The following is a 27,609-nucleotide window of genomic DNA, read 5'->3' as shown; positions in this document are numbered from 1 at the left end:
GGTTTTTTTTTTTTTTTTTTTTTTTTTTTTTTGCATGTGACTATCCTGTTTTTCCAGCACCATTTGTTGAAGATACTATCCTTTCCCAATGAATGTTCCTAGCTCCCTTTTCAAATACTAATTGAATGCACCTATGGGAGTGTAATTCTGGGTTCCTCATTCTGTTCTGTTGGTGTATATGTCTATTTTTTTTTTATGGAAGTACTGTGCTGTTTTAATTACTAGAACTTTGAAGAAATGGAGGGATGTTGTTTAAGGATGCTTGATGTACTGGCAAGACATTACAAAGACCCTCACCTGCTATTTGCTACCATTATACATTATACATTATACAAGCCATGGACATCAAGAAGCATATGCGATAAAATTCTAAAGCATCATTTCACAGACATAACAATGTATTTTACAGAGGCAACCAAAGCATTTCTTACACTACATTGTGAATTTAGGTTTGAAATCCATCTTCCCATAAAGCTAAGAGATCTCCCAGAATATGAAGTATATCCTTCATTCTTATGTTCAAATATGTGCCCAGTTACTACTGAGCCAGCCACAGGGATACCTGCCCAGAAGGATGATGTACTGCTTAACTCTCTAAAAGCTTGCCATTGTTTGGGGGGAAAATTGTGTACAGAAGAATGACAAATATCTCAGGCTATCATAAGTACTCTTGAGATTAAAAGTAAATAAGGTTTGGGGTGCCTGGGTGTCTCAGTCAGTTGGGCATCTATCTTCAGCTCATATCATGATCCCAGGGTCCCAGGATCAAGCCCCACTTCGAGGTTCCTACTCAGTGGAGAGCCTGCTTCTTCTCCCTTTGCCCCCTCACCCTGCTTATGCACTCTCTCTCTCTCAAATAAATAAATAAACTAAAAAATTAATAAGTAAAAGTAAGTGAGACTGCCCCAGAGACCTGGTGGGGGCAGGGTTGGGAATGGATGTTATAGGAGCTTGCCCAGGAAAGACCACAATGTTTTCCTTGAGAATGGACAGGTCTACAAAAGTCTTTCATCCTCAGACCTCCAGAGCTTAGGCTGCCATCGAGCACTTTCTAGGACTTCAGGAAATCATTGTCAAGTGACAAGATTAGTTAATCACCACTGTTTGTTTTCTTCTAGGTTATTTCTTCTAGCATTGTCAAAGCAGCTCTTCTATGCATGTATAGTGATCCAAATGTAAAAGGAAGTTTCATTATAAGATCAACACACACACACACACACACACACACACACATTTAGTATGATCACCAGCAATATCAAAACAAAAGAAAAGAAAAAGAGGTTGCACAAAGTGCTAGCACAGTAGTAATGATAGGATGCTCTAGAACTTTCTATATCTTCATCTCTGTTGTAAAATCTTTTCCAGTTATCACCCCAGAAAGCCCTCTATGGACCCTCATTCTGCGTTTCTATGTGGCCTCTGGTTTCTCCTGCTCTCATTTCAGAAACTGTAAACTGTTTACACACAGAGCCACAATTTAATTTTCTTTCAAAATTTTTTCTCTCATTTTACCGGATTGCTATTATGATGATGATGATCATTATTATTATTAATAATAGCAGTAATTAGAGATGATATAAGCTATTCTATTTGTCACCATGGAGATCACCACTCAGAAGAAAGAACAAATGAAAGGATAGTAAACAAGGAGAGCAAGACAAGAAATAACTCTGATTAATACGACCTCATTCTACACACATATCTATCTCTTTGCAAGGGCCAAAAGAAAATGTGAAATTTTTCTATCACAAAGCGTGGGAGGAAGGGAAGTCTACAGATTGTCAATACCCAGCTTAATTGAACTTAAATCACTGTGGGGAGCTGCTTATAGTCCTTTGAAAAGTGTGCCAATTCACTTACGATCCTATTGTAATAAAGCAAGTCTATATTAAGATCCCTGGGGTCACTTTTGGTACAGTTATCTATGTTGACAAAGTGAATTTTCTGTGCCAAGGGTAAAGACAGCTTAAATAATCCTCAAACCACTGCCTGTACCACTCATTTGCCATCTACGTATGTACAGCCTAGTGACATCTCCTGTCATTTTGCATTGATAGTTATTTAATTTTTCATATGTTTGTACCTTATCTCTCCACTTAAATCACAGGCAATGACTGCTGAGTAAATATCAGGTTGGCAAGGACTTCTCTGGTTAAGGGAGGCAGATGCAAGGAAGAAAAGTGAGTGCACCAGGATCTGCAGGCTCAGTGGACACTACCAGCTCACATTGCTGAATACTTGCAGAGACATTTCACCTCCCCAAGCCTCGGTTTTCTCACCTATAAACTGGGTTTAATCCACTGTGCAAGGATGATGTGAGAATGAAATAAAACACACGGGAATGTTGAGCACACAGTCTGGGTACCGGAAAGAAAACCAAAGTCCACTGCCATCAGCCCCCCTGATGTAGCCACTCAGGGAGCATAGGGAAGGATCATTTCATTAACAGAAACAGTTATGGGAACCTGTGCTGAGGGGGTCAATGCCACGTTCTCCTCAGCCGGCAAAGGGAAGTGGGACAATTGGTGTAAAACAATTTCCAACCCCTTTAAAGGGCTTCAAATTCTCACAGGAGCTGTTTTCCTCCCAGGTGCATCCATCAGCAGCCTGTGCTAGAATCCATCAGCAGCCTGTGCTAGAATCCATCTGTGCGGCGCTAAAACAAACCACTGCAGATGTGGCCGCTTTCAGCTCTCGCCTTCTGCTGCTGGGGGGGAGCGCATTACCGGTTTATGGCCCCTGCTAGGGGCCCTGCGCGATGCATTAGCTGGAACGCAGACACCGCAGCTCAAGGGGCGCGCGGGTGTTGGGGCCTGCTTCTGGCCATTACCGCTCCTCCACCTGCCTGCGCGGGCCACGCTTTATGATTTCCAGACAACACACTTGACTGTGATTTATTCTCCTACTTCGCTGGAGCCTTTACTTTTTATGTACCTTTTTGGGGGTTATTTTTCTCTTGCCTTGCTTTAAAATAGGTGGTATGATCACAGAGACCTGGGAAATCTGTTTTATGGTCGGGCGGGGGTGGAGGGTGGCAGGAGGTTTAGACCAGACTCCACGCACATTGTACCATACTTGATGGTTTGTTATTCATTGGCTTATTCAAGGAGAATGTATTAGATGTGTGGAGTGTGCAGAACATTATGTTAGGGACTGGGAAGTTATGACGAAGTGTATAAGGTTAAATGACACTGGACCCGGAGCTCAGGGCATTCTCGGGTGGTTCTGGGAAAGAAGTTCACATGGAAACCCAGACCCAAACACTGTGGGGCTTAAGGGTAGGTGTGAACAAGCCAGGTGTGCCTGCCTTCTGGGCAGAGGAGGGAAGAAAGGGGACTCCACACCAAAATCACTAAAGGGAACAGGGCTATGGGGTTTGTGGTCAGGGTTTGGTTGCTGTTAGGAGTATTTATGAAGTCTTTAGGAGTACCTTTGTAGCAGGTACTGTTTTGGTACATTCTGACGAAAAAGCTGGGACTCATACAGACCTAACCTAGTTCCTACATCTAGGACTTCCTAGATGAGTGATGCTGAACACGCTCTTCAACCTCTATGAACCTCTGTTTTCTCAAAATACAAGCAAGATGTGATCTCTACCTCACACTTAATCATGTGTATTAAATGAGATAAATATTGAGACAGGATAGTTCATTATCTGGGACACAAGTACAGAATAAGTAGTTTCCATTCCTTTGTTAAGAAGAGCTAAAGTAGCCAAGATCGATTTCAGGGGTCTAGATGGGAGAGAGCTGACTGTAAAGGTCTTTCCATAATCCTGAGAAGGACTATCCAAGGGAAACATTTATATCTCCTTTTACAAGGACACAAAGAAAGACAAGGCCACAATAAATCTCTGACTGCCGAACATTTCATTTCACGGATCTTATATTCTGGTTTTAGAAGTGATTGATAAAAAGACACTCAAAGAGGAGCATGGAATGATTCATCTTTCTTTCAGCAGACATCTCTGCTTTGGAGCTCATCACAGTATGGATGATATTGCCAGAGCACCAGTGTCTTCTGCAGTGGGAAGCGTCTTCTAACTCCCCCAACATCCAGCTCTGGTCTTGCTCAAGAACCATGATAACAACTTGTTTACTTCAATCTCCCCGTTAAACCATAAGCTCTACAAGGCAAAAGACAATCCTGTAAATCTTTGTATGCTGAACACTTGACCCAGAGTGGGCATTCACTTACCATGAAACTAAACATCCAACAGATTGCCAGGATTTCACTGATTCTAGTGAGATCTCCTGAAATCAACAGGAAAGTGATAAAGGATGGGAAAGTATGTTTAGATATGTACTTAAAATTCTGCTCTGTAGCCCACCCAGAATATCTATTGCAAAAGCAGCATATTGAAGAAGAAATTCAGGGGTGCCTGGGGTGGCTCAGTTCGTTTGGCATCCAACTTTTGGTTTTGGCTGGGGTCAGGATCTCGCCGTCATGAGATCAAACCCTGTTTTGGGCTCCACAATCCGTGCAGAGTCTGACTGGAATTCTCCCTCTTCCTCTCTTTCTTCCTCTGCCCCTCTCCTCCCATGCTCACTTTCTTTTTCTCTCTTTCAAATACATATATCTAAAAAAAGGGAAAGAATCAAATATCCACCAAGAGGTTTCTGAATGAACAAAGCATAGTTAATTGGCACAATGAAATACTATGCATACATAATAAGGACCACACAAGACCTTTCTAAACGGATTTATAATGTGTTCCACAAAGTACTGTAAATGACATGATCAAGTCATTAAGGTAAAAAAGACTCTGCTACATTGTATGCACGAATACAGAGCAATAAAAAACACACACAGGAAGGGTAAACCAATAAAACCAATAACCAAGAGAAGATGGGTAAGAAGAGGGTGAATGCCATAGAGAGAGTAAGAAATCTTTGGTCAACCATATTATATATAATATAAATATAAAAGTATATATTATGTAAGTATACAAATAGAAGCATATATAATATCTATATTTAGGTTTTGTAACATGTAAATATTCTGCAAAGTCATTAATGAAATATATAATTAAATGAAAAGGATAAAAAGAGAAAAACACTAAATTGGAATAATTTTCTAAAGTTTTATTTATTTTAGAGAATGAGAGAGAGGCTGCATTAGTTGGGGGAGAGGCGGAGAAAGAGAATCCCAAGCAGACTCCCCACTCAGCACAAAGTGTGCCCTCCGCAGGGCTTGCTGTCAGGATCATGACTTGAGCCAAAACCAAGAGTCGGATGCTTAACCAACTGAGCCACCCACGTGCCCCTAAAACTGAATATTAAGCAGAAACAAAAAGCCTAACTGTATATTAAATAGATTTTTAAAATGGCAAATAAGGAAATATTAATTCAAGTGACTTTTTAATGAGGTATTCTGTCTAGCCATATACCTTGGTAGAATATAATCTAAGAACTGAAGTTAAAATTCAGTAAATGTTATGCTTTACTTTGTTATTGGTAGTGATATAGTTGATGTGACTCTGAAACTATTTTGTGCATATTATCAGGTAGAACAAATGAGTAAATATATTGGTATTGTTGAGACAGGTTGTTACTCTGAGAGAAGAGAGAGATATATGGAAAAGAGAATGATGAGGAAAAATCCAACAATGTTCCATTAACATTAGAAATAACCATAAGAAATAATTTAAGTATATGTGTAAACACATGCACACACATACACACATTTTCAAGTTCTGTCCACTGCAATGAACTAGAAGTAATAAGCAAACCTAAAACCTAGATCCCAATTTCCAAATACCATTTACTACAAAATGTGTCTTTTGCTTCTTTGGGAAAACAGCTGAGTTTAGATGTAAGCAAGGCAAATTCAAGGTAACATCTGGTGCTAGAAAACAAGGAAGTACTCCAAGATTAATGGAGACAGGTAAGAAAGACATAGAAGCAGAATTAGTGGGACCATGACTAGCTATATTTGGGGCAACTTGAATACCAAAAAATATATAGTGATAATAGTAACATTTTAAAATTAAGTAACTTATGAGTCTAGAGCAACACAAGAGAGGTTAGACAGGGCAAGGAATAAAAAGCTTTTCTGGGGGGAAAAAAAAGCTCTTCTGTAGAGAAGAATGCAGAATGACAGCTGAAAATGCAGAAGGAATTATAGGATTAGTAAAACATTTTACAAATTCCAGTGTAATAGCATATGGGTTGGGGTCATTCCCAGACTGGGAGGAAATGTTGGGGAACTGGGTATTCACACAGCGTCTGCATATAACCCCACAGGCAACTCACTGATTATAAATCACCTTTACCATACAGAGAACTGGCACAAGTGTTTTAGCCAGCAATGGGGTTGAACCTCCCCAATAACATCATGTGCCTCCTAGTGGCATACACTGAAGAAGACAAACATCACCCATGAGGTTTTCTGCCAAAGTATTCCAACAATAAAGAAATTAACAAAAAAGTCTAAAGAAATATGGAACATTTTGCTTAACAACTGGCTGGTACTCTTTTAAAAAGTTAGTAATGAAAACCATATGAAAGTGATGGGTTGGGGGGCAGGGATTTTCTAGTTAAAACAGACTAAAGGATATGGCCATCAAATCCAACATGTGGGCACTCCTTGAATCCTGAATAGACATAAAAAAACAGATGCTGCTACAAAAGACACAGTAGGGACTAAGACAGACCATATATTGGAGATTTCTGATTGAATTCATATTTACATTCTTATGCATGGCTTTGGTGTTATGGTTATATGTAGGATAATATCTCTGTTCTTAAAGATATGAACAGAAGGTCTTTAGGTTTAAATTATCAGTATGTCTACAACTTATTTTCAAAAAGTTCAGGGAAAAAAAAAAAAGCTTTTACACCAGAAGGAAGGGGGGTGGGGGAGATAGGAGAGAGAGAGAGAGACACAGAGATGAAAGTGGCACGAATGTGCAAATGCGGCAAAATTTTAATGTTTGGGGAAGCTAGGTGAAAAGTGTATGGATGCTGGTATTAGTGTTCTTTCAACTTTTCTGTAAGTTTGAATATTTTTGAATAAAAACTTTAGGGGAAAAAATAACGCTTAGCACAGTACTTCATCTTTGGTAAGTGCTCAAAGCTATTCTACTATGCTCTGACAAATTCATGTGTGTGTGCCCTATACCAACACACATGGCTAAGGACTGATTAGCCAAGAATTATCAAATAGCAGAAGTAAGTTTCAAATTCAACCATTCACACATGGTAGCATATCCATTTTCAAGTGCATATTTATTAATAATGTTGAATTAGTTTTAGGGAGTGCTTTCAGTATATGGGGTGCTGTACACTCATAAAAGTTATTAGTTACTTGCTTTACTTCATTCCCAGAAACCAGAGTCAAGGTTTTGGGGGCTATGGTGGTAAAAATAAATAATAATAACTATCATGTATTAGGTATACAATGCCAGGCATTTTTTTCTTACAGGTTACATCAGTCATCTCATATAAGCCTCAAACACCTTAAAAATAATTTCTGTTATTCATTACAGAAGAGGAAACTGAGAAATAGGGAAGCCAAATAACTCAACTACATCACCTGAATTGATAAAATTAAGAAGCACTAGTGTTTGGATTCAAACCAAGTCCATGTTCTTAATGACCATGATACATTTGGCACATGTTTTTCTAGTACATGAATTGAAGGAGGAGTCATAAGAATTATGACAGGCAAAGAAGCTTCATAAGAGAGAGGGATGAGAGCTTGGTCTAAAGAAGTTGGTGAGGAATAGGTATTCCAGAAGAACAGAACTGGGAACAAGGCTTGAGGGTTGGACAGAATTCTCAGAGCTGGCACTCTTAACTCCATGTGGAAATTGTCTCAATGGACAGTCTAACCAGTCAATGTCTCTTACCAACTTCTCCCTGAAAATACATATACTCAAACACTTGCATACTGAGAACACAGGGCTGATGGGTGCATCCTTGACTTGAGTAATAGGAAAAAGGGCCCTAGAGAATGTCTCCTCTGATTTCCCTACTCTGAAGAGAAGGGAATCCGAAGCTCTAGCACATATTGCCTCTTTTTTTTTACCCCTCCCTGTGGACTCGCTTCTCAACCCTTTGGCTAAGATCAAGTGTGGAATGTCTAGATTGACTTTGATTCATCATCTTTCCCTAGAATCCTGGGCTCAGAGGAAAAGTGAATAAGAGCAAGTAAGCTTTATAGGAAGCATGTTTGACTCCCACTTGCTATTTTACTCTTCCAGACAAGGAAATTGTCCAGCCTAATGGTAGCACTGCATGAGAATCCACAGATGAGCCAGGAGTCCTTAGCGAAGGCGAAGGGTCCATAGGCACCTGCTCATTGCATCTCCACATCCATGACCCTCCTGAGCTCACAAAGATTGATATTTTTCTCCCTTTCTTCCTTTCTGCACCCCCTTGGCACACCTACCTTTCAAGATCAAACCTAAGTACTACATCTCCTATGAAGGCTTTCTTAATCATTTCTGTCTCTAAATTCTTTCAGCATCTAGAACCTCCCATGATGAGGGTACTTGCTGATGATGGCCTCTATTTCAAAAGCTCTTCGAGAATGCCACATCTTGGATTGAGTTTATTAAGCGTGTCACTCATTTGATTTTATTTAATCTACACATCATCACATTGATGAAAGAGTAACTGATCATCCCTATTATACAGATGAGGAAACTGAGTTTCTTAGAAGTTAATGTGCCTGAGATTCCATGGCTGTCAAATCTACAAGATGATTACATGACCTTAAAAAGAATGACATAGATAAAAGTGCTTTAAGAGCTGAAAATTAAATATGACCCTTAGGCATAAAGGTTAATGATTTACAGTAGCTTGTACAGCACTGAGCACAAAGCAGTATCAATAAATACTTGTTGATCAGACTGGGCCCTTTTCCCCACAGCACTAAAAGGTGGGTTTTGCTAGGTATCCACAATAAAAATGTGTTGTGAAAGGTCTACCAGGAAAGATCAGGATAGGCTCTGTGCTCAAGTCTTTTAGTCACTGACGAGCCCCCTCTTAGAAGTGGGAATGAATAAGCATGGGGATTTTTTAAGAGTTAAGCATTATGCTAATCACTTTATGGCGATATTTCCCAAAGTCTGTTATCTTTAGGTGCTTATAAAAATGCTACTTCTGATCACCATTCTAAACCTACTGAATTACCATGGCTGGGGATATCCTAGAAAATATAATTTTAAATCTTTATCCCAGGTCATTCTTTGGGGAAATAAAATATAAAAACCTTTGCTTTATATAATTCTCATCTAATATTTAGAAAACTTTGAAGGGTATGTATGATGATCCCCATTTTAAAGATGAGGAAAGTGATAATCAGGGAGGTGGTAGATATTATAGAGACCTCATTCCATCGTGGTCACTTCCTTGAGGAATTTTCCACTGTGATATTGGCCAATGGCTGAGGGCAGAACAGGCCAGGGGAAGCCAGAGAAAGGTTCTGTTTGGACACACGAGTCTTTATTTGCTTGTGTCACCTGTCCTAGGGACCCAGTGATAAGAACTGCAGAGCTAGTTCCAACTTTTGGCCAAGATAATGTCAACTTGTAAGACCCATGACAAGTGATTCAGCCCCTCAAAATTTCAGTGTCCTGCTCTATAAAATGGAAAGAATGGTATCTTCTTCACATGATTGCCAAGAAAACTGAAACATCATGAAAGTAAAGTGCCTAGTGTGGTGCCTTGTATCAGTAGATGCTCAATTAAATGTTAGCTGTTTCTACCACAAAACCCAGCAGAGAGCAGCTCTTCAGGGACATCTCCAACCACCATCACCGTGTCCTTGGACCCTTGATTCAACCACTTCCTTCCTTGTGCTATTTCTGTACCATCTACTGGCTTCTATTTTATTTTTTGCACCATATGTAAATAATCTGTTTACAATATCTGTCTCCCTCTTCCAACTGTGAGATCTTGAGGACAAGGACAGACATACATTTTGTAACCTTGGCCCTTAAATCAGTCAGTTCCCAAAAGTTTATGTGAATGGCTTAATTTCTGAATGACCAACTGAATATCTGAATGACTAACTGACTTAAGAACGAGCGAATAATGTATAAATAACTGCACATATGAAAAATAAATGTGGAAGTAAATACATGAGAGAATTAATGAGTAAATAAATGAGAGATGAATAAAGAAATTCAAGAAATCAGTGATTGCATTAGTGCAGGGTGTGTGTGTGCGTGTGTGTGTGTGTGAATGAGTGAATAAGCAAATGAATGAACGAAAATCACATTGCAATCACTCTCTCATCTTTTGTCCTGAGCCTTCTGTTCTCATCCATGTGGTCGGAGTCAACTGGCCGTGCTAAACGGGTGTGTGAAAGGAATTTCTCTAAGTGCCTGTTAAAATTCTTGGCAATTCAAAGGTGACAATGCTTTAATTTCAGGGTAATGCTACAGCTTTATGACTTAGCAGTTTTATTTAATGGCCCAATTTAGCAGGAGATTATGCCGTCTGCCACTAGCCCAGAGAGACCACTTTAACACTCATGCATTCAACACAAGCAGATCTGCTCCCTGGCTCCACCTAAGAGACCAGTCTGCTGGAAGCCCTATGAGGTCACCACACCTTGATGGATGGATAGCATAAGCTATCAAACAGGGAAACAGATACTTCAAACAAAAGGCTTCCTTCCTCTAACCTGTTGAATTGCCATTCATCTTCAGCCTAAAACAGAAAACAATTTCTGGAGAGCAAATTGTCCCTCTGAAACATAAGCAACAATATAAGTATTAGTCCAACTGATTAAACTGCTAGTGAGCCACAGCACATACGTCACCCATGAGTGAGTCTCAAGCAGGAAATGGTGCTTGTGTTACCCAGGAACGGCGACACAGCTTGTGGGCTCCCTCCCAGGATAAGCTGAGCCTAATGTCTAGAGACACAGTGGACATGTTTCCTAGGGAAGGGAAATGAAGAAAAGGGGAAAGGCCTATGGTTCCTACACTATCCGCTTTGTGTCAGTCACACTCTGACATTCTTAAAAATGTTAGCTCATTTAATTGCGTACATACCAATCATAAATTCTGTTATCATCACCCTTCATATACAGACAAAGGAACTGAGATACAAAGATTAAGGGCCTTGCGCATGGTCCCAAGACAATAATTATAATAGATATTAATTATAATAATTTGAAGGATGTAATAAATACCAGGAATTGTTCTAAGACTTTTAATTAATGCATATGAACTCACTTACCCTCATAACCATGACTTTCAAAATTGTGAGCCATGATTAAGGAGCCTGGAATTTGCACAGGTAGAAGAAGGGTTTGGGGAAAGGCACAGTTAGACCTGTATTTTCTTTTCTTTTCTTTTATTTAAGATTTATTTATTTATTTATTTATTTGAGAGAGAGAGAATGAGAGAAAGAGAAAGAGCATGAGTGGAGAAAAGTCAGCAGGAGAAACAGACTCCCTACTGAGCAGGGAGCCCAATGCGGGACTCCAGGATTGTGACCTGAGCTGAAGGCAGTCGCTCAACCAACTGAGCCACCCAGGCGCCCCTAGACCTGTATTTTCAAAAGACCTCTCTACCTGTAGGAGGAACATGAATCAGAGTGGGGAAGGCTGAGGACTCGGGTGTTGTTGTTTTGTTTTGTTTTGTACAACAAGGACAAGGGATTATAAACACTGTAGACTTGGGGGGACCATATCTTAATCATTTTTACATTCTCAGTGCCTCATCAGTGGCTGGCCCAAGCAGACCAGCAAGGCATACTGATTTAAATAAGAGAGGAAAGAGTGCTTCTTAGGCTTTAGTATCCTCTGGTAAGACAGAACGCACCTGACAAAGGAACAGCTTTAGGTTTGATGGCTGTAATTGGAATCCCATTTCTGTAACTTATTAACCTTATTAACATATTTGCAAAGTAAAAATAATTCCAGGTACTTCCCAGCAATGTGTCTTTTTTTTTTAAAGATTTTATTTATTTACTTGACTGACAGAGATCATAAGTAGGCAGAGAAGCAGGCAGAGAGAGAGAAGGAAACAGGCTCCCCGCTGAGCAGAGAGCCCAATGTGGAGCTTGATCCCAGAACCCTGGGATCATGACCTGAGCTGAAGGCAGAGGCTTTAACCCACTGAGCCAGCCACCCAGGCACACTTTAGAGTGATGTGTCTATGTGTCTCGAATTAACCCAGTACCCAGAAGATATCCAGCACAACAGTATGTAGTCCATAATCAAATGACAAGATTTGGCAACCATTCCTCTGCAATGATGGCTATCTAACATATGATTAAAGGCAAGCTTAAGAATTTGAGCCTCAACTGCTCTTGCAGAAGACTTTGGCAGGGAAGTTAATTCTTCCTTTTTGTGCTGTGTATGTGTGCCTATGTCCGTGTGTGCGTGTGTGTGCGTGTGTGTGTGTGTGTGTGTGTGTTTGGGAAATGCAGTGTTTGGGCTAGAAGCCAGCAGGGGGATGCCAATAAGAGGTATGAGGATGGAACTTTATTACAGATGTGCAAGACAGCAACAACTGAATTCTTCTTCTCCTTGGTGTAAAATACAGCTGCCAAAAATTAACAGCATACTAAGAAACTCAGCGAGAGATAAATGTGCTATAAGTTGGTTCCATGCAATGTCATGATGTCATGGATAACTCATACACTGACAGACCTTTGTGCAGTCCATACACAAACTGTAAACTCACAAACATTGTTTTAGCTTTGAAAGCAAGGCTGTTAGAGCCAACTGAATGGACACGTTTCTTTCTTTCCATCAATAGTCTGGATAATAATCTATTACCTGCAAACACACTGCACAATTATGTGTAGGAATATTAGAGAGACTTCAATTGCAGCTTCTCTACCTACTCCATTATGCATGCTTTGATGAGTTTTAATGAAAACAGAGCCTACTGCCAAAGAAGGGACAAACAGAGCATCATAATAACAAGAGTGATAAGATACGGGGACTTGTAAGGTGGTTTGCAAATGGATTATGAGCTGTTTGAGAATGAAAAACAAGTTTTGCTTTAGAAATTTGACGAAACATTCCTTGTAAACTCCTTGAAATGCCTGATGATAGCTGTATAGGTCTAGATACACAAAATTGGGTTGGTATCCATCAAGAGAGAAAATAAATGTATTTTTTTTTAGTGCTTCTAAACAAACAGTTTTGCATACCAATATGAAATTCTTCTGTGCAGAGGAAAAACACTGTAAGGCTGGGAAACATCTTTGAACATGGTGACAAGATGAACTGTTAACATTAAAAATGGCAAAATAGAAACTGTGTAAAGTAAGCTTAAATGTCAAGTTCTAAGGAATATCTTGTCAGAATGCCCCATTTTTCAATTCTGATTTATCAATACTACAAGTTTCCCCTCACAAATGCTCCCTTGAGGCTCCTAGAACCTCAGAAATCTCACGGCACCTGCAGAAGGAGCACAGACTTTATTTCTGGCAAAAGGAGACAACTATATTTCACAGCTAGGATGATTACACAGTTATCTTCTATACTAGGACAAGCAGTGAGAGAGAATGAGGACATAATTAATAATCAAATCAGGGTGTTTGGTTACCCAATTTCATGACCATTTGCTCTTGGGGGCTGGGAAGTTTGCATATATATTCTAACCCTCACATTAATTGTAAAGGCAGCTATTTTTAACATTTTCACTTCTTCATTTCACTGATAAGGAAACCAAGATCCGGAAATGCTAAATGACCTGTCCAAGGTCACGTAGCTGGAATGTGCCAGTACTAGAATCTGAATTCCAATGTGAATCCAAAACATGTGGTATTCCCACTGGTCATTCCTGTGTTTGAGGAAAAGAAGGGATTTGGGGAAGGCCATTAATGGGAACTCTTAAAGGCTATGGGGAACATGTGGGCACTTGCATTCTTGGATTTGTGGAAGACATAGCATGTAGTGGAAATGTCTCAAACCCAGTTAAATCAGATGTTGAGGCAGTAGCCACAGTTCCAAACTGCTCTTGATTTAATGGGATTAATCTAAGATAAATTAGCAAGATTGGGAAGAAAAAAAGGGGAAAGGTATTAATTAATCTTTAATTTGGCTGGGATTTTTCAGCGTTCCATTTACACTGAACTCATTGGAGCATACATAAAGCAGATTCAGGATTCATTACATCCTGTCCCTCATTTTCCATTAAGGAGCTCAAAGATCCATGGGAACACACAAGTAAACACTAGTGGGTTACAATGAAGTATGATTGGTGTCACGGCAGAAGTACACAGAGAGGAGAGGAGAGCACAGAACAAGAATACCTAAACTACAGGTACTCCAAATTTATTAGGCCCAGCTGTCTAGAGAAAAAGAGCCAACGGGATGTGAGTGTAATTATCTACCCAGACCTATATCTATCTAAGTCTATCTTCTGTTTCTCAATCAATCAACTGATCAGTTTCAAGAAATTGGGTCACAAGATCATGGAGGGTTTTTAAGTCCAATGCCTGCAGGGTAAACCAGAAAGCAAGAGACTTGGCAAAGAGCTGCAGTTGGAGTCTAAAGGCTATCTGCTGGCAGAATTTCTTTCTGCTTGGTAGAGATCAGGCTCTTTTCTACCAAGCCCTTGAATTTATCAGTTGAGGCCCATCCATGTTTTGGAGGGTAATTTGCTTTACTCACAGTTCACTGATTTAAATGTTAATCTCATCCAAAAACAAAACAAAACAACATCAACAACCAAAAAAACACCCTCACTGAAATATTAGTGATAATTTTTGACCAAATATCTGGGTATCATGGTCCAGCCACGTTGAAACGTAAAATTAACCACTGTACTGAGGGAAGCAGGAAATACCTGAAAAGACTCATTCTCCTATTTTAAACCCCAATTTCCTGCACAGATTCCTCAAGGTTTCACTAATTTCAACTACTTTCTGTGCCCTGGTCTTTCTCTATTCCTATCTTCTCCTTTATATTGATCCCAGTGCCTGCAACTCCCTCACTTCCTTATAGCCTCCAACTCACTCTGCAAGCCCAACTTGAATTTTCTTCCAGGAACCTAATGCTGAGTCCTCCTGGATTTCTTGTTGTCTTAAATGCACTCTCCCCTACTAGCCCAATTGTATTGACATAGCTAAGGATGACCACAAACGTCACATCATTGCTAAAATTATCCACACCCAGTCTAGGAGATTTTTACAACCAACTAGTGGCACAGGGCCCAGGTGTGCCCTTTACCAAAACATTGTGTTTTAGTATGCCATGCCATGGTTTCCCTTAGTGGTCTCTGTGTCCCTCAGTTATTCACCAACTGATTGACTTACCAACTTTTAGTTTGTTAGCTTTCTTTGTCTTTTGTTCAGCTTGTGTTTCTCACATTCATCTTTTTTAAAAGATTTTATTTATTTGAGAGTGAGAGATAAAGTGGGAGGAAGGGCAGAGGGATAGGGGGAGGGGCATTACCAAGCAGACCCCATTCTGAACTTGGAACCAATTGTGTAGCTTGATCCCATTACTCTGAGATCAATGTAAGGTGCATTAGATCAATACCTGAGCTGATATCAAGTCGGATATTCAGCCGACTAAGCCACTCAAGCACCCCTCTTGCATTCTTCTTAACCTCACTCCCATATAACCTGCAAAGGGATGTATTTCTGCTTCAGTTTGGAATCTATTGAACAAATCCATGCTTCATATATTTGCATGCTTTGGGGATTTCACTGATAGCTCCTGCCTCACCACCATCCTTGCTCCTTGATGAATTCTAATCATTTTTTCCCCCAGACTTTTTTGCACAGTTCTTTAAACAGGCTAACACTGATATTTTCCATTTGCCCCCAACCAATGCACTCTCCATCTGCCTGCTGCCTTCTCTGTGCCCAGGAAGACTGATGAGAAACATTATATAAACAATTGCTCTTGCCTTCTGAATTCTAGCTGGGTTTGCTCAGTGAAGAAATAGGGAAGAGACTGGAAGGAACAAGGAGAGATGGAGCATTCCCCAAGCGCCTAGTTGGCTATTCCCCTACAGGAGGTCATAGTTCTCACAAGGCATGGCTTCTCCACATGCTGCCCTCCTTCTCACTCTGGTAACACTCCCTCCCTTCACCTTTATGCGCATGATGGTGGGAACAACCCCTCTGTTACTAGCTCTTCTCTGTAGTCCTCTTCCCATAATTTCCTGTTGTAGGCACACACTTTTGTAAACAGTCTCTAATTTGAGCAAGGCCTATAAGTGGTCTGCTGTCCTCAAGATAAGAGAACAGTGTTAAAGCCTATGCATGATATGACCATGGCATCTTCTGACTGGTGCTCAGAAAGTGGTTCATCTTTCATTCAGAGACAGTTAACTAGTCTGCATGTTCAGCAAGTGTCTATGATAAAACATTCCTTCTTTTCCCCAGAATTGACTTAGTAGATTTCCTTGCTTTGAAACTATAGTTTGGATTATGGACCTTCAACAGCTTTTGCTTGCCCCTACTCAAGAAAATGTGATCCTTTTCTACTCATTCAGCTTGATGAGTTCCTCAGTGTTCTAAACTCGCAACTCATCTTGGTGAGTTTGTTGGTCCCCATAAATATGCAGGCTTAGGGGACCTTTGGAATTTGTTCCTGACATTCATTTGCTCTTCCTGAAAGTGCTCTCGTTTGCCCTTTTTTCTGGGCAACTCCTACTCCCCACCTAGATCTTAGATCAAAAGCCCTTCCACTGTGCAGGAGGCTGGATTAGCTGTCCCTCCAGTGGACTCCCAGAACACTGTACACACCCTGTCGTGATCCTTATAATTGCTGTTGTTGCTTCTCCATGATTAACTTCTGAAGGAGACTGAAATGATACACTTATGGATTGAATTCTGTCCAAAAGGATGTGTGGAAGTACTAACCCTTGACACCTGTGAACATGACTTTAGTTGGCAATAGGTTCCTTGCAAATGTAATCAATTTAAGATGAAATCAATTTAGGGTGGATCATAATCCAATATGACTGATATCCTTACAAGAAGAGAAGAAACAGACACATGAAAGGAGAAGGCTAAGTGTGACTCTTTCCTATGGAAGCCGGGTGACAATCTGGGGAGGCAGTCACTGAAGTGCTGCTGCTAAGGCCTAGGAATGCCCAAGGTTAGGCAAGCCAGCAGAAGCCAGAAAAGGCAAGGGAGAATTCCCCCCTACAGGGTACACAGGTAGTGTGTGTCCCTGTGGCACCTCGATGTTGGACTTCCAGCCTCCAGAACGGTGACACATATACTTCTAGGTATTTTTATGTCACTCAATTTGTTATAGCAGCCTGGAGAAACTAATGCAGATGCTATTTTGTATCCTTCGCAGTCTGCAAAGTGCCTGAAATGTGTAAACTTATATTGGGCTGAATGGAATAGTAAATCATATATAGAGATGTTAGAAGTAGGCCAACTCTGCACTCCTGCAGAAACTTTTTATCTTCCTCATCCATAATTTCATTCAACACTCCACAGTGGGTTTTCCCTCTCTCCTACCCGCTAGTGCTGTGGTGAACCAACTCAGAACAACAGGCACACGGTCAAAATGTGTAGAGGTTCAGATTCGGTCCACTTTATAAATAAGCCTAATTACCCCCCTTAGGTTACTTCCATGAATTGGCATATTGTCCCCATGCAGAGATCACACTGCTTTCCAGTGAATGGGGCCATTGCTTTGTGAATATGTGGAGAGCTCATCTTCCCAATATCACCCGGTGCTAAGTAAGATGCACAGGCATAAATCCCCAGGGAGGAATAAGGTGCCACCTAGAATAAAAGAATGTGTCCCCCCAGGGCACATTGAGAAGACAGATGCAGTTGTGATTCAAATTTACTGTTTTCTGATCTAAAAACCTGTCCTTTACCCTCATGATACCTATTTGCAGGTGTGTGTAGATTTATTAGGAGAAACATCTTCTTTTCTGTCAAATCTCAAATGATCTCTAAAGGAATGCTAAATGAGGAAGGCCTGTGAGACCACCTGGCACCAGGTCCTTATTTTAGGATCCCAGGTCTTATTTATGTGCAACTAGGCAAGGGGCACTCAGCTGACTGGCACAAGGTGCAGAGAGAGAATCCAGGTCCCCTGCCGTTTGGAGCCATTTACACTCTCTGTGTGATTACCCCAGTGATGTTGCTCAAAAGTGCAGAGAACAGCAACTTTGTGTTTTCAGAAACTGGAGTTAAACACAGAACAAGTCACTCTCCCACCCCACTGCACACTGTTCTGTTCCCTCAGTTCCGATTGTCCATTCCCTTTCTCCCTCCTTCTCTCTCTTCCCTGGGTCACTTTGTTATACCTACACTGGTGTCACAAGTCACTCCTATTTAAGAACAAGTAACAATTATAAATACAAAAATATGTGTTTGATCATCATGATGTTTATGTATTAAAATGGGTGTCAGTTAAATATGAGAATTATGAAATTTAGCTTGTACAGAAGGTTTGTTTTTATTTTTATAGTTCTTCTAGAAAAACAAAAACAAATCAAAAGCAAAACCGATGCTCCACAACTACATGTAACCAAAACAGCATATGTAAAAGAAATCCCCAGTCATGTATTACCAAGCCTATGAAGTCCAGGACAAGATTCCAAGCTCCCCATTCTTTCAGTATCACATCAGCAAAATAGCAAATTTAAATACACGTAAGCATTCCTCTTTAGCCATTCCTGGACAAAATATCATACATAAGCCTGAAAGGTAGTCTTTTTAAAGTGGCAGGAAGCGCCATGTAAATGAGACCTATGAATCAATTATACCCTCCTTGTCACTGTGCTTATATTATTTTGAAGAGTTTAATAATTTAAGGCCGATTTAATGTATATATTTGATCTCAAAATATATTTTAATGACATAAGGGCAAGTCTATGCTTATCTATTAAATTCATGATTTTAAAATATATATTTAGAAATACGGGCACCTGGGTAGCTCAGTGGGTTAAGCCTCTGCCTTTGGCTCAGGTCATGTTCTCAGGGTTCAGGGATCAAGCCCCACATCAGGCTCTCTGCTTAGTGGGGAGCCTGCTTTGTCCTCTCTCTCTGCCTGCTGCCCTGCCTACTTGTTATCTCTCTCTTTCTCTCTCTGTCCAATAAATAAACAAACAAACAAATAAATAAATAAATAAAACCTTAAAAAAACACACACACACACATAAAAAATAAATAAATAAAAATATATGCACTCATAGAAGAGACACACATACACATTCACAGAAAAAAAAAAAAATCCCAAGGAAATCCATATAATAAAATAACAGTAGTAATCTGTCGATTGTGGTTTAAAGGTGACTTTAACAATCTCTTCAGATCTTGCTTTTTTCGTTAAATTTTCTATAATTAATATTGACTTATTTTATAACAAAAGCAAAACATAAGCAATGCAAAGTACCCAATTAATCTTTGAGTGATATAAATTATTACTGCACCAGAAGGTTTTCTTTGCTTCCTGAGTCTCGACTATTAGTCCCAGTATTTATTACTTTGAGCAAGTCATGAAAATCTCATATTCTCTTTCTTTCTATGTAAGATAGAGATAAAAATATCTACCTCAGGTTTTTATTGTGAGGAGTGCAAGAGATGGTATTTGTAAATCTCAGTTCAGCTCCCAAAGTGGGTAACAGGGCATTTACTGAATTTGAATTTCTTAAACTAGAAAGTCTAAATTGTTAACAAGAATCACTGGAGTTCCGTGTGTTAATTCCATCTTGAAAATACTCAAGATACACAGAGAAAATTAGTTCTTCACCCATAGGTTAACACTACAGTTTACTATAACATAATTTCTAATTATGATATAGGGAAGTTGAGAAGCAGCCAGCACATATGCAATTTGGAGAGATGAATTATTAAGGAAATGCAATGAAATGCATCTAATTCTGTGTAACTAACATATTCTACAGAAGAAGTGTGGTTGTTTGTATCCAGAAGAACAAATCGGTAAGTGCCCGTAATCACCAGTTTTGAAATGCTTTTTTTGCTTTTCTACCTGCGATATTGCATGACATTTTCCCTGATACTACGGCCTCACAAATGAGAGTGGCTGTGTCTTAATTCTCTGTGTGTCTTCAGTGCCCCGGGCACCCTGTGGCTACAGAAAGAGCTTGGTGAATGTGCTTGCCTTGTTGCAAGGAAGCCTGAGGACTCAATGAGTCTTAATACCCTCCTTACTTTTCTGCTTTATTACATGATTCTGTTGTCATTTCTAAAGGCCAGTGCTTGAAACAAACACACAAAAATGTGTATGTGCTAATTAATGACACTCACAATGGAGAGGGTACTTGCACTGCTGTATTTTTAAGGAACTATTACATCAGGTTTTGGCTTTGAAGAATTATTTTTCAGAATAATTTAGTGATCGTATATTGTTTCTAAATCCATGCAATAATTAATTCTTACTATGTCTTTGTGCACTTTAGAAAGGAGTGGCCAGGAAAATGCAAATAGCTCACTTTTCTTACTAAGCATCTATTGGATAAGTAGCCTGACCAATTCCTCTGATATTCATGATTGTATCTCATTTTCAACTCTGGGAGGAAGGAACTACTTTTCCCATTTCACTGATGAACAGCTGAAGCTCAGAGAGCATATCTGATTCACACCATCCTCAGGGCCAGACACGAATCATACTTTCCCACTCCCTGAGTCAGGGCTCCTTATTGATTTTGAGTTTTGTTTTTTTGTTTGTTTAGTTTTAAAAGAGTTTTAAGAGAGAAAACGTCCTTGGCAAGTTCTAAAGAAAATACCTCAGAGTTAATTCTTGATTTGACGGAGTGTGATCAAGACCATTAACTTCCTCTCTCATGAAGGTAACCCAGCTGTTAATGTCTATTACTTACTTAAATACCACCCCCCACCACAGAAATTGGTTCTCTAATTTTTTTATTTATGAATGTCTTCTTCCTGTTGTCTTCCCTTTGCTTTGTACCATCCCATAGCTAGGTTAAGTATGAATGGGGTTTCTGATCCTTACCTGTGATGTTGCAATACACTTGGAGGGGTCCCAGTGGCCCGCTGCCATCAGAGTCGATGTAGAAGAAACCAGCTGTGTTCCCTTGGTGCCTGTACACCTCACAGGATTGCTCGTAGAGGGCTGAAAAGACACAAAGACAGCAGACATGAAGCTTTGCTTGGTTCTGGATATCACTCTGGAGGGATCAGTAACTCCTACTAATCGCTTACTTTCACTATTGATTCCACCCCCTTCTATAGCCTTCATTTCCCACTCCCCTTACCCAGGTCTTAGCAATCCAGTCTCCCAATACTTGGTGGAGTCACACATCCATTCCTCCTAGCATCCATTCTTCTGAACCACTCAGATGTTAGTTCCTCCAAAAAGTCTCCCCTTCTGTCAATTTTGGCCCTTTTCTCTGCTGACATATGAGCCCTTACTCTGTACCCACAGAGTGTAATGAGCTAGGATCATCATATGCTGTTCTGTCCCCAACAGTGGTCATGGAAACTGTAAGAGCAATGGCCCTGTGCTGTGTGATGCTGTGTTCCAACACCTGGCACAATGCCACATTCAGAGAAGTTCAAAAATGTTTGATGAATGGATGAAGACTGAATGAATATATATGATCATGACTTTTTTATTAATAAAATAAAATGACATTATCTTACTTCTCTATATCCAGAGCTCAATACAGTACCTAAAACAGAGCAGGTGTCCAACTAAGTTGAGTCTATTTGACTTAACAATATTCATTGTGTTTCTAACATGTGTCAATAGTGTGGTTGCCACCTGACAACAGACCATGAGTGAGGCAATCACTCTGTGCCACAGAAAGCTCACGGCCTGGCTGTAGCCACACAGGTGGTTATGTGCACAGAAAGAGACAGACATGGGTGCCTTGAGATAGGGTACTTTGACCGATATGCAGATATGAGAAATTTATAAATCTCATTACAGTAACATGAATGAATTTGGTGACGTGTAAAGGAGGCATCTGCTGTCTCATGCATGAGAATGTAGAATGTCATCTGATGTTTTAGACAAAATGGTATAGCTCAGAGCAGCAAGTACATATCCAATTATGTCATTCCCCCATGCTTAAAACACTTCAATGGCTCCCAAAGACTTTAAAGATATAGCACCAACTCCTCACCTTAGCCAACATGCCCCTGTGACTAATGCCCCATCCCAAAAATATGAAGCCGCACTTTGTCATGATCAAGTGTAAGGGGTGCCTCAGATAATTCATTACCAATAAAGTTCTAAAGCTTGAGAGGGTTTGACTTTTTCATAAATTAGAGTGAATTCAAGGTTATCTGTGTACTCCTATAATTCTCTCTTGCAGTCATGCACACTTTCTGAACCAGAGGCTATAGTTTGCATCTCAGATACAAAGCATAACATATAGCTCATTTCTGTTTGCTCAAACCTGACACACCTGGGTGCGTACCAAACATAAGAGAGTCAGCTCTTATGTGCGTTATCCCTCTCACCACCCCTTCATTTCCAAGATGGTGGCGGTGTGAAAGGAGGTGCTGCTTTCACATGCAGAGTAAATACCACACAGGCAACAATGTGGGGGTTACATAGTGGTTAATAACTGTGAGCCCTGAAATCAGGCTACCGCTTACACTCACTTATGGGAACTGGGAGAAGCCACTTCTCCTGTGGTACACAACCTCTAAGATAACTCATCTTGAATTCATATTTTGTTCCTGAAGTTCATCAACTTGAGTGTAGGCTAGACTTATGGATGTGCCTCTAACAGATTATGACAGAGGTAATAGATGTCATTTCCAAGACTAGATTTTAAAAAGGTGATGGCTTCCATCTTGAGTGTTGCTAGATTACTTGCTGTCAGAGAAGCCAACTGCTCTGGTCTGAGGCTGCTGTAGGAAGAGGTCCACATGAATGAGCTTGGAGGCTTCTGGGTATGCCATGTGAGTGAGCTCTGAAGCAGACGGCCACAGTCAAACACCAACATGACTGCAGTATTAGCTAACATCTTAATTGCAACTCCAGGAGAGATTGAACCAGAAACACCCAGCTAAATTTCAAGAACCCAGGGAAAATATGAGGTAATAATATGTTGTTTTCAGATGTCAAGTTTTGTTATAAGTCATTATGTAGCAATACATAGTTAATAAACTCTCAAATAATTAATTTTATCATGGGGCTATAAGTATAAAAAAGAGCCTACCTTATACAACTAGTAAGGATTCAAAGAGATACTCAAGATAATCCCAAGGATCCTTATGAAAAACCAACAAGTCCTACCTCCTGCAAAGATGATGACTTTTAGTTCTTAGTTCATTCTTTTGGTATTAACTATTTGTATCTCTGAATAGCATGTCCAAACTGCTACTTCTTGATTTTTTTTTTCATTTATATAGGTTATGTTTTTTACTTATCAACACAAAGATAATAATTTGGCTTTTACTTAACCCCCCACATTCAAAGAACTTTCTATCCCCCATACCTCAAATATAGTTGCATTATAATTTTAGTTTGATTAGTGGTTACTGTTTACAGTGATGTGACAACATCCAAGCCACTCACAAATAACAAATCTTACAATGTGATTAATTTTCCTTTTATGAAACAAATGTAATTTTTCTCATAATTAATAACTGCATTATTCTCCCATTTGTCTAGTTGTCTATGTATTGGTCACAAATTTAACTCCTAATTCACTACCAAATCTCTAAAATGCCTCCCAAAATATTCATGTAACAACTAATATAGATGGATACCTAAGGAGAGAAAGGAAGAATGGGGGAGAAGGGACAGAGATGAAAGTTAAAACTTTCTGGATGTTTACATTTTAAATTTTGGAGGAGGAGGGGCAAGATGGCAGAGAAGAAGAAGATCTTGTTTCAACTGGTCCCCCAAAGTGAACTAATTATCTACCAGAACACTCTGAAGACCCATGAAATCAGCCTGATATGTAGGATTATACACTTCTGGATCTCTAAGGGGGCAGAAGACATCAGTAGAGAGGTAAAGCAGAATGGGAATGATCGGACTGATATCAGACAATAAACAGAAGGGGGAGGGAGCCACTAAAAGTGACCTACAGAAAGTAATACCCCAATAAAGAGTGCCCTGTGATTGGGGACCATGATTAACTTGGAGTCTTATTAAAAGCACTCAACAAGAGCAAAAGATATTAAGAGGCAACTGGTAGAATTGGGCTGTCACAGGCATGGGCCTAAGCCCACAGACTTAGGATGGCCACCAGTGGCAACCACCCATGCCAGAGAGTGCAGTGAAGCCTACAGGCAGTAGTCCCTGAGTCCCCAGATTTCTGCTGCTTGCACCACTACTCAGGTAGGCATACTCCTGCCAGCGCGCACTATGGAGTCTGATGTGGACACCAGCCAGTGCTCTCTAAAACAACAGCCTTTTGCATTCTGAATGTGCACTGCTTGACTGGGGTCTGAACCATGCTCCCCACCTATGCCTGACAGAACTCTGTGTGGCCACTAGCCAATGGCCTCTAAGTCCTGGTGAGAGTCTGAACACTCCCAGCCCAGGCTTAAAAACTCAGTGCACTATCTCTGGTTGAGATCTCTGGGGCTGGCAGCAACTTGCAAAACCCTGAGATCTGGATCCCCAGATCTGTTTTTTGCACATCCAGACACTTAATTGTGAAATTCATGAATGATAGTTTCAGACAGGAAGTCTTAAGCACAGCTAGGGGGAAGAGAATCCTTAAGTACAGAGGAAGGTCCATCAGAATAAGGTTAAACCTGTCCACAGAAGCATGGAAGGCCAGAAAGGGCTGGAAAGACACATTCAAGGCACTAAATGAGAAGAACATGCAGCCAAGATTACTTTATAAAGCAAGGCTGACATTCAAAATAGATGGTGAGATAAAGAGCTTCTAAGACTAGCAAGGTTTAAGAGTATGTGACCACCAAGCTGGCAGTACAAGAAATATTAATGGGGGTTCTGTAAAAGAAGAAAGAACCCAAGAGTGGCATAGAACAGAAATTTACAGAGATAATCTACAGAAACAAGGACTTCACAGGCAACATGATGTCAATAAAAACATATCTTTCAATAATCACTTTCTATGTGAATGGCCAAAATGCTCCCATAAAACAATGCAGTGTTGCAGATTGGATAAAATGACAGGGCCCATCCATATGCTGTCTACAAGAGACCCCTTTGGAACCCAAAGATACATCCAGACTGAAAGTGAAGGGATGGAGAAGCATATTTCATGCCAATGGACCTCAAGAGAAAGCTGGGGTAGTGATTCTTATATCAGATAAATTAGATTTTAAACTAAAAACTATAGTCAGAGATAAAGAAGGACACTACATCATTCTTAAAGTGTCTAAACACCAAGATTTAACAGTTGTAAATATTTATGCCCCCAAAATGGGAGCAGCCAAATACATAAGACTGTTAATCAAGATAAAGAGTATTGATATGAATACATTAATAGTAGGGGATCTTAACATGCCACTTTCAATAATAGAGAGATCATCCAGCAGAAAATCAATAAAGAAACAAGAACATTGAATGACACATTGGACTAGATGGACCTCATAGATACATATAGAACATTCCACCAGACAAGAACAGAATACTCATTCTTCTTGAGCACACAAGGAAATTTCTCCAGAATAAACCACATACTTGGTCACAAATCAGGGCTCAACTGATATGTTAAGATTGAGGCTCTTCCCTGCGTATTCTCAGACCACAGTGCTTTGAAACTGGAACTCAACCATGAGAAAAAGTATGGAAGGAATTCAAACACTTAGAAGCTAAAGACCACCCTGCTTAAGAATGTTTGGATCAACCAGGAAATCAAAGAAGAACTTAAACAATTCATGGAAGCCAATGAGAATGAAGACACATCAGTACAAAACTTATGGGATACAGCAAAGACAATCTTAAGGGGGAAATACATAGCCACCCAAACCTCACTCAAAAAAATTGAAAAATCCAGAAAACACCAGCTCTCTTTACACCTTAAAGAACTGGAGAATCAACAACAAATTAAGCCAACCTCACACACAAGAAGATAAATAATCAAGATTAGAGCAGAGATCAATGGGATAGAAACTAGAGAGACGATAGAACACATCAATGAAACTAGAAGCTGGTTTTTTGAAAGAATCAATAAGATTGATAACCTGCTGGCCAAACTAATCAGAAAGAAATAAGAGAGGACCAAAACTAACAAAATCATGAATGAAAAGGGAGAGATCATGACTAACACCAAGGAAATAGAAACAATCATTAGAAATTACTATCAATAGTTATATGCCAATAAGTCAAGCAACCTAGATGAAATGGATGCATTCCTGGAAACAGAAACTTCCAAAACTGAATCAGAAATAAACGGACAACCTGAATAGACCAATATGTAGTAACGAGATTAAAGAAGAGATCAAAAACCTCCCAAAATACAAGAATCCAGTGACTGATGAATTCCCTGGAGAATTCTACCAACATTCAAAGAAGAAATAATACCTATTCTCCTGAAGATGTTTCAAAAAATTGAAGCAGAAGGAAAACTCCAGACTCTTGATCACCAAACCAGGCAAAGACCCCACCACTTTGACAAAACAGGAAAAAGTATACAGTGGAAAAAAGACAGTCTCTTCAATAAATGGTGCTGGGAAAACTGGGCAGCTATATGTAGAGGAATGAAACTCGACCATTCTCTTACACCATACACAAAGATAAACTCAAAATGGATAAAAGACCTCAATGTGAGAGAGGAATCCATCAGAATCCTAGAGGAGAACATAGGCAGTAATCTCTTCGATATCAGCCACAGCAACTTCTTTCAAGATATGTCTCCAAAGGCAAAGGAAACAAAAGCAAAAATAAACTTTTGGGACTTCATCAAAATCAAAAGCTTCTGCACAGCAAAGGAAACAGTCAAAAAAAACCAAAGAGGCAACCCATGGAATGGGAGAAGATATTTGCAAATGACAGTACAGACAAAAGGTTGATATCCAGGATCTATAAAGAACTCCTCAAACTCAACACACACAAAACAGACAATCATATCAAAAAATGGTCAGAATATATGGACAGACACTTCTCCAATGAAGACATACAAATGGCTATCAGACACATGAAAAAATGTTCATCATCATTAGTCATCAGGGAGATTCAAATTAAAACCACATTGGGATATCACCTTACACCAGTTAGAATGGCCAAAATTAGCAAGACAGGAAACAACATGTGTTGGAGGGGATGTGGAGAAAGGGGAACCCTCTTACACTGTTGGTGGGAATGCAAGTTGGTGCAGCCTCTTTGGAGAACACTGTGGAGATTCCTCAAGAAATTAAAAATAGAACTTCCCTATGACCCTGCAATTGCACTACTGGGTATTTATCCCAAAGATACAGATGTAGTGAAAAGAAGGGCCATCTGTACCCCTATGTTTATAGCAGCAATGGCCACGGTCGCCAAACTGTGGAAAGAACAAAGATGCCCTTCAACGGACGAATGGATAAGGAAGATGTGGTCCATATACACTATGGAGTATTATGCCTCCATCAGAAAGGACGAATACCCAACTTTTGAAGCAACATGGACAGGACTGGAAGAGATGATGCTGAGTGAAATAAGTCAAGCCAGAGAGAGTCAATTATCATATGGTTTCACTTATTTGTAGAGCATAATAAATAGCATGGAGTACATGGGGAGATAGAGAGGAGAAGGGAGTTGGGGGAAATTGGAAGGGGAGGTGAACCATGAGAG

At 39.9% G+C, this 27,609-nt stretch overlaps 1 protein-coding gene across 1 annotated transcript in view; it reads right to left on the bottom strand.

Annotated features, from left to right (window-relative positions):
* CNTNAP5 (contactin associated protein family member 5) overlaps positions 1-27,609 on the bottom strand; it is an 831,640-nt gene that overhangs the window by 273,286 nt on the left and 530,745 nt on the right. The window contains exon 12 of the mRNA XM_059394484.1: positions 20,887-21,006. Coding sequence (XP_059250467.1) covers positions 20,887-21,006 — 120 coding nt within the window. The remainder of the gene's footprint in view (positions 1-20,886; positions 21,007-27,609) is intronic.

The sequence above is a fragment of the Mustela nigripes genome, chromosome 3, assembly GCF_022355385.1.
Source record: "Mustela nigripes isolate SB6536 chromosome 3, MUSNIG.SB6536, whole genome shotgun sequence".
NCBI classification, from domain to species: domain Eukaryota; kingdom Metazoa; phylum Chordata; class Mammalia; order Carnivora; family Mustelidae; genus Mustela; species Mustela nigripes.
Note: the sequence above shows the minus strand (reverse complement) of the source record. Positions and strands in the feature narration are given on the sequence as shown.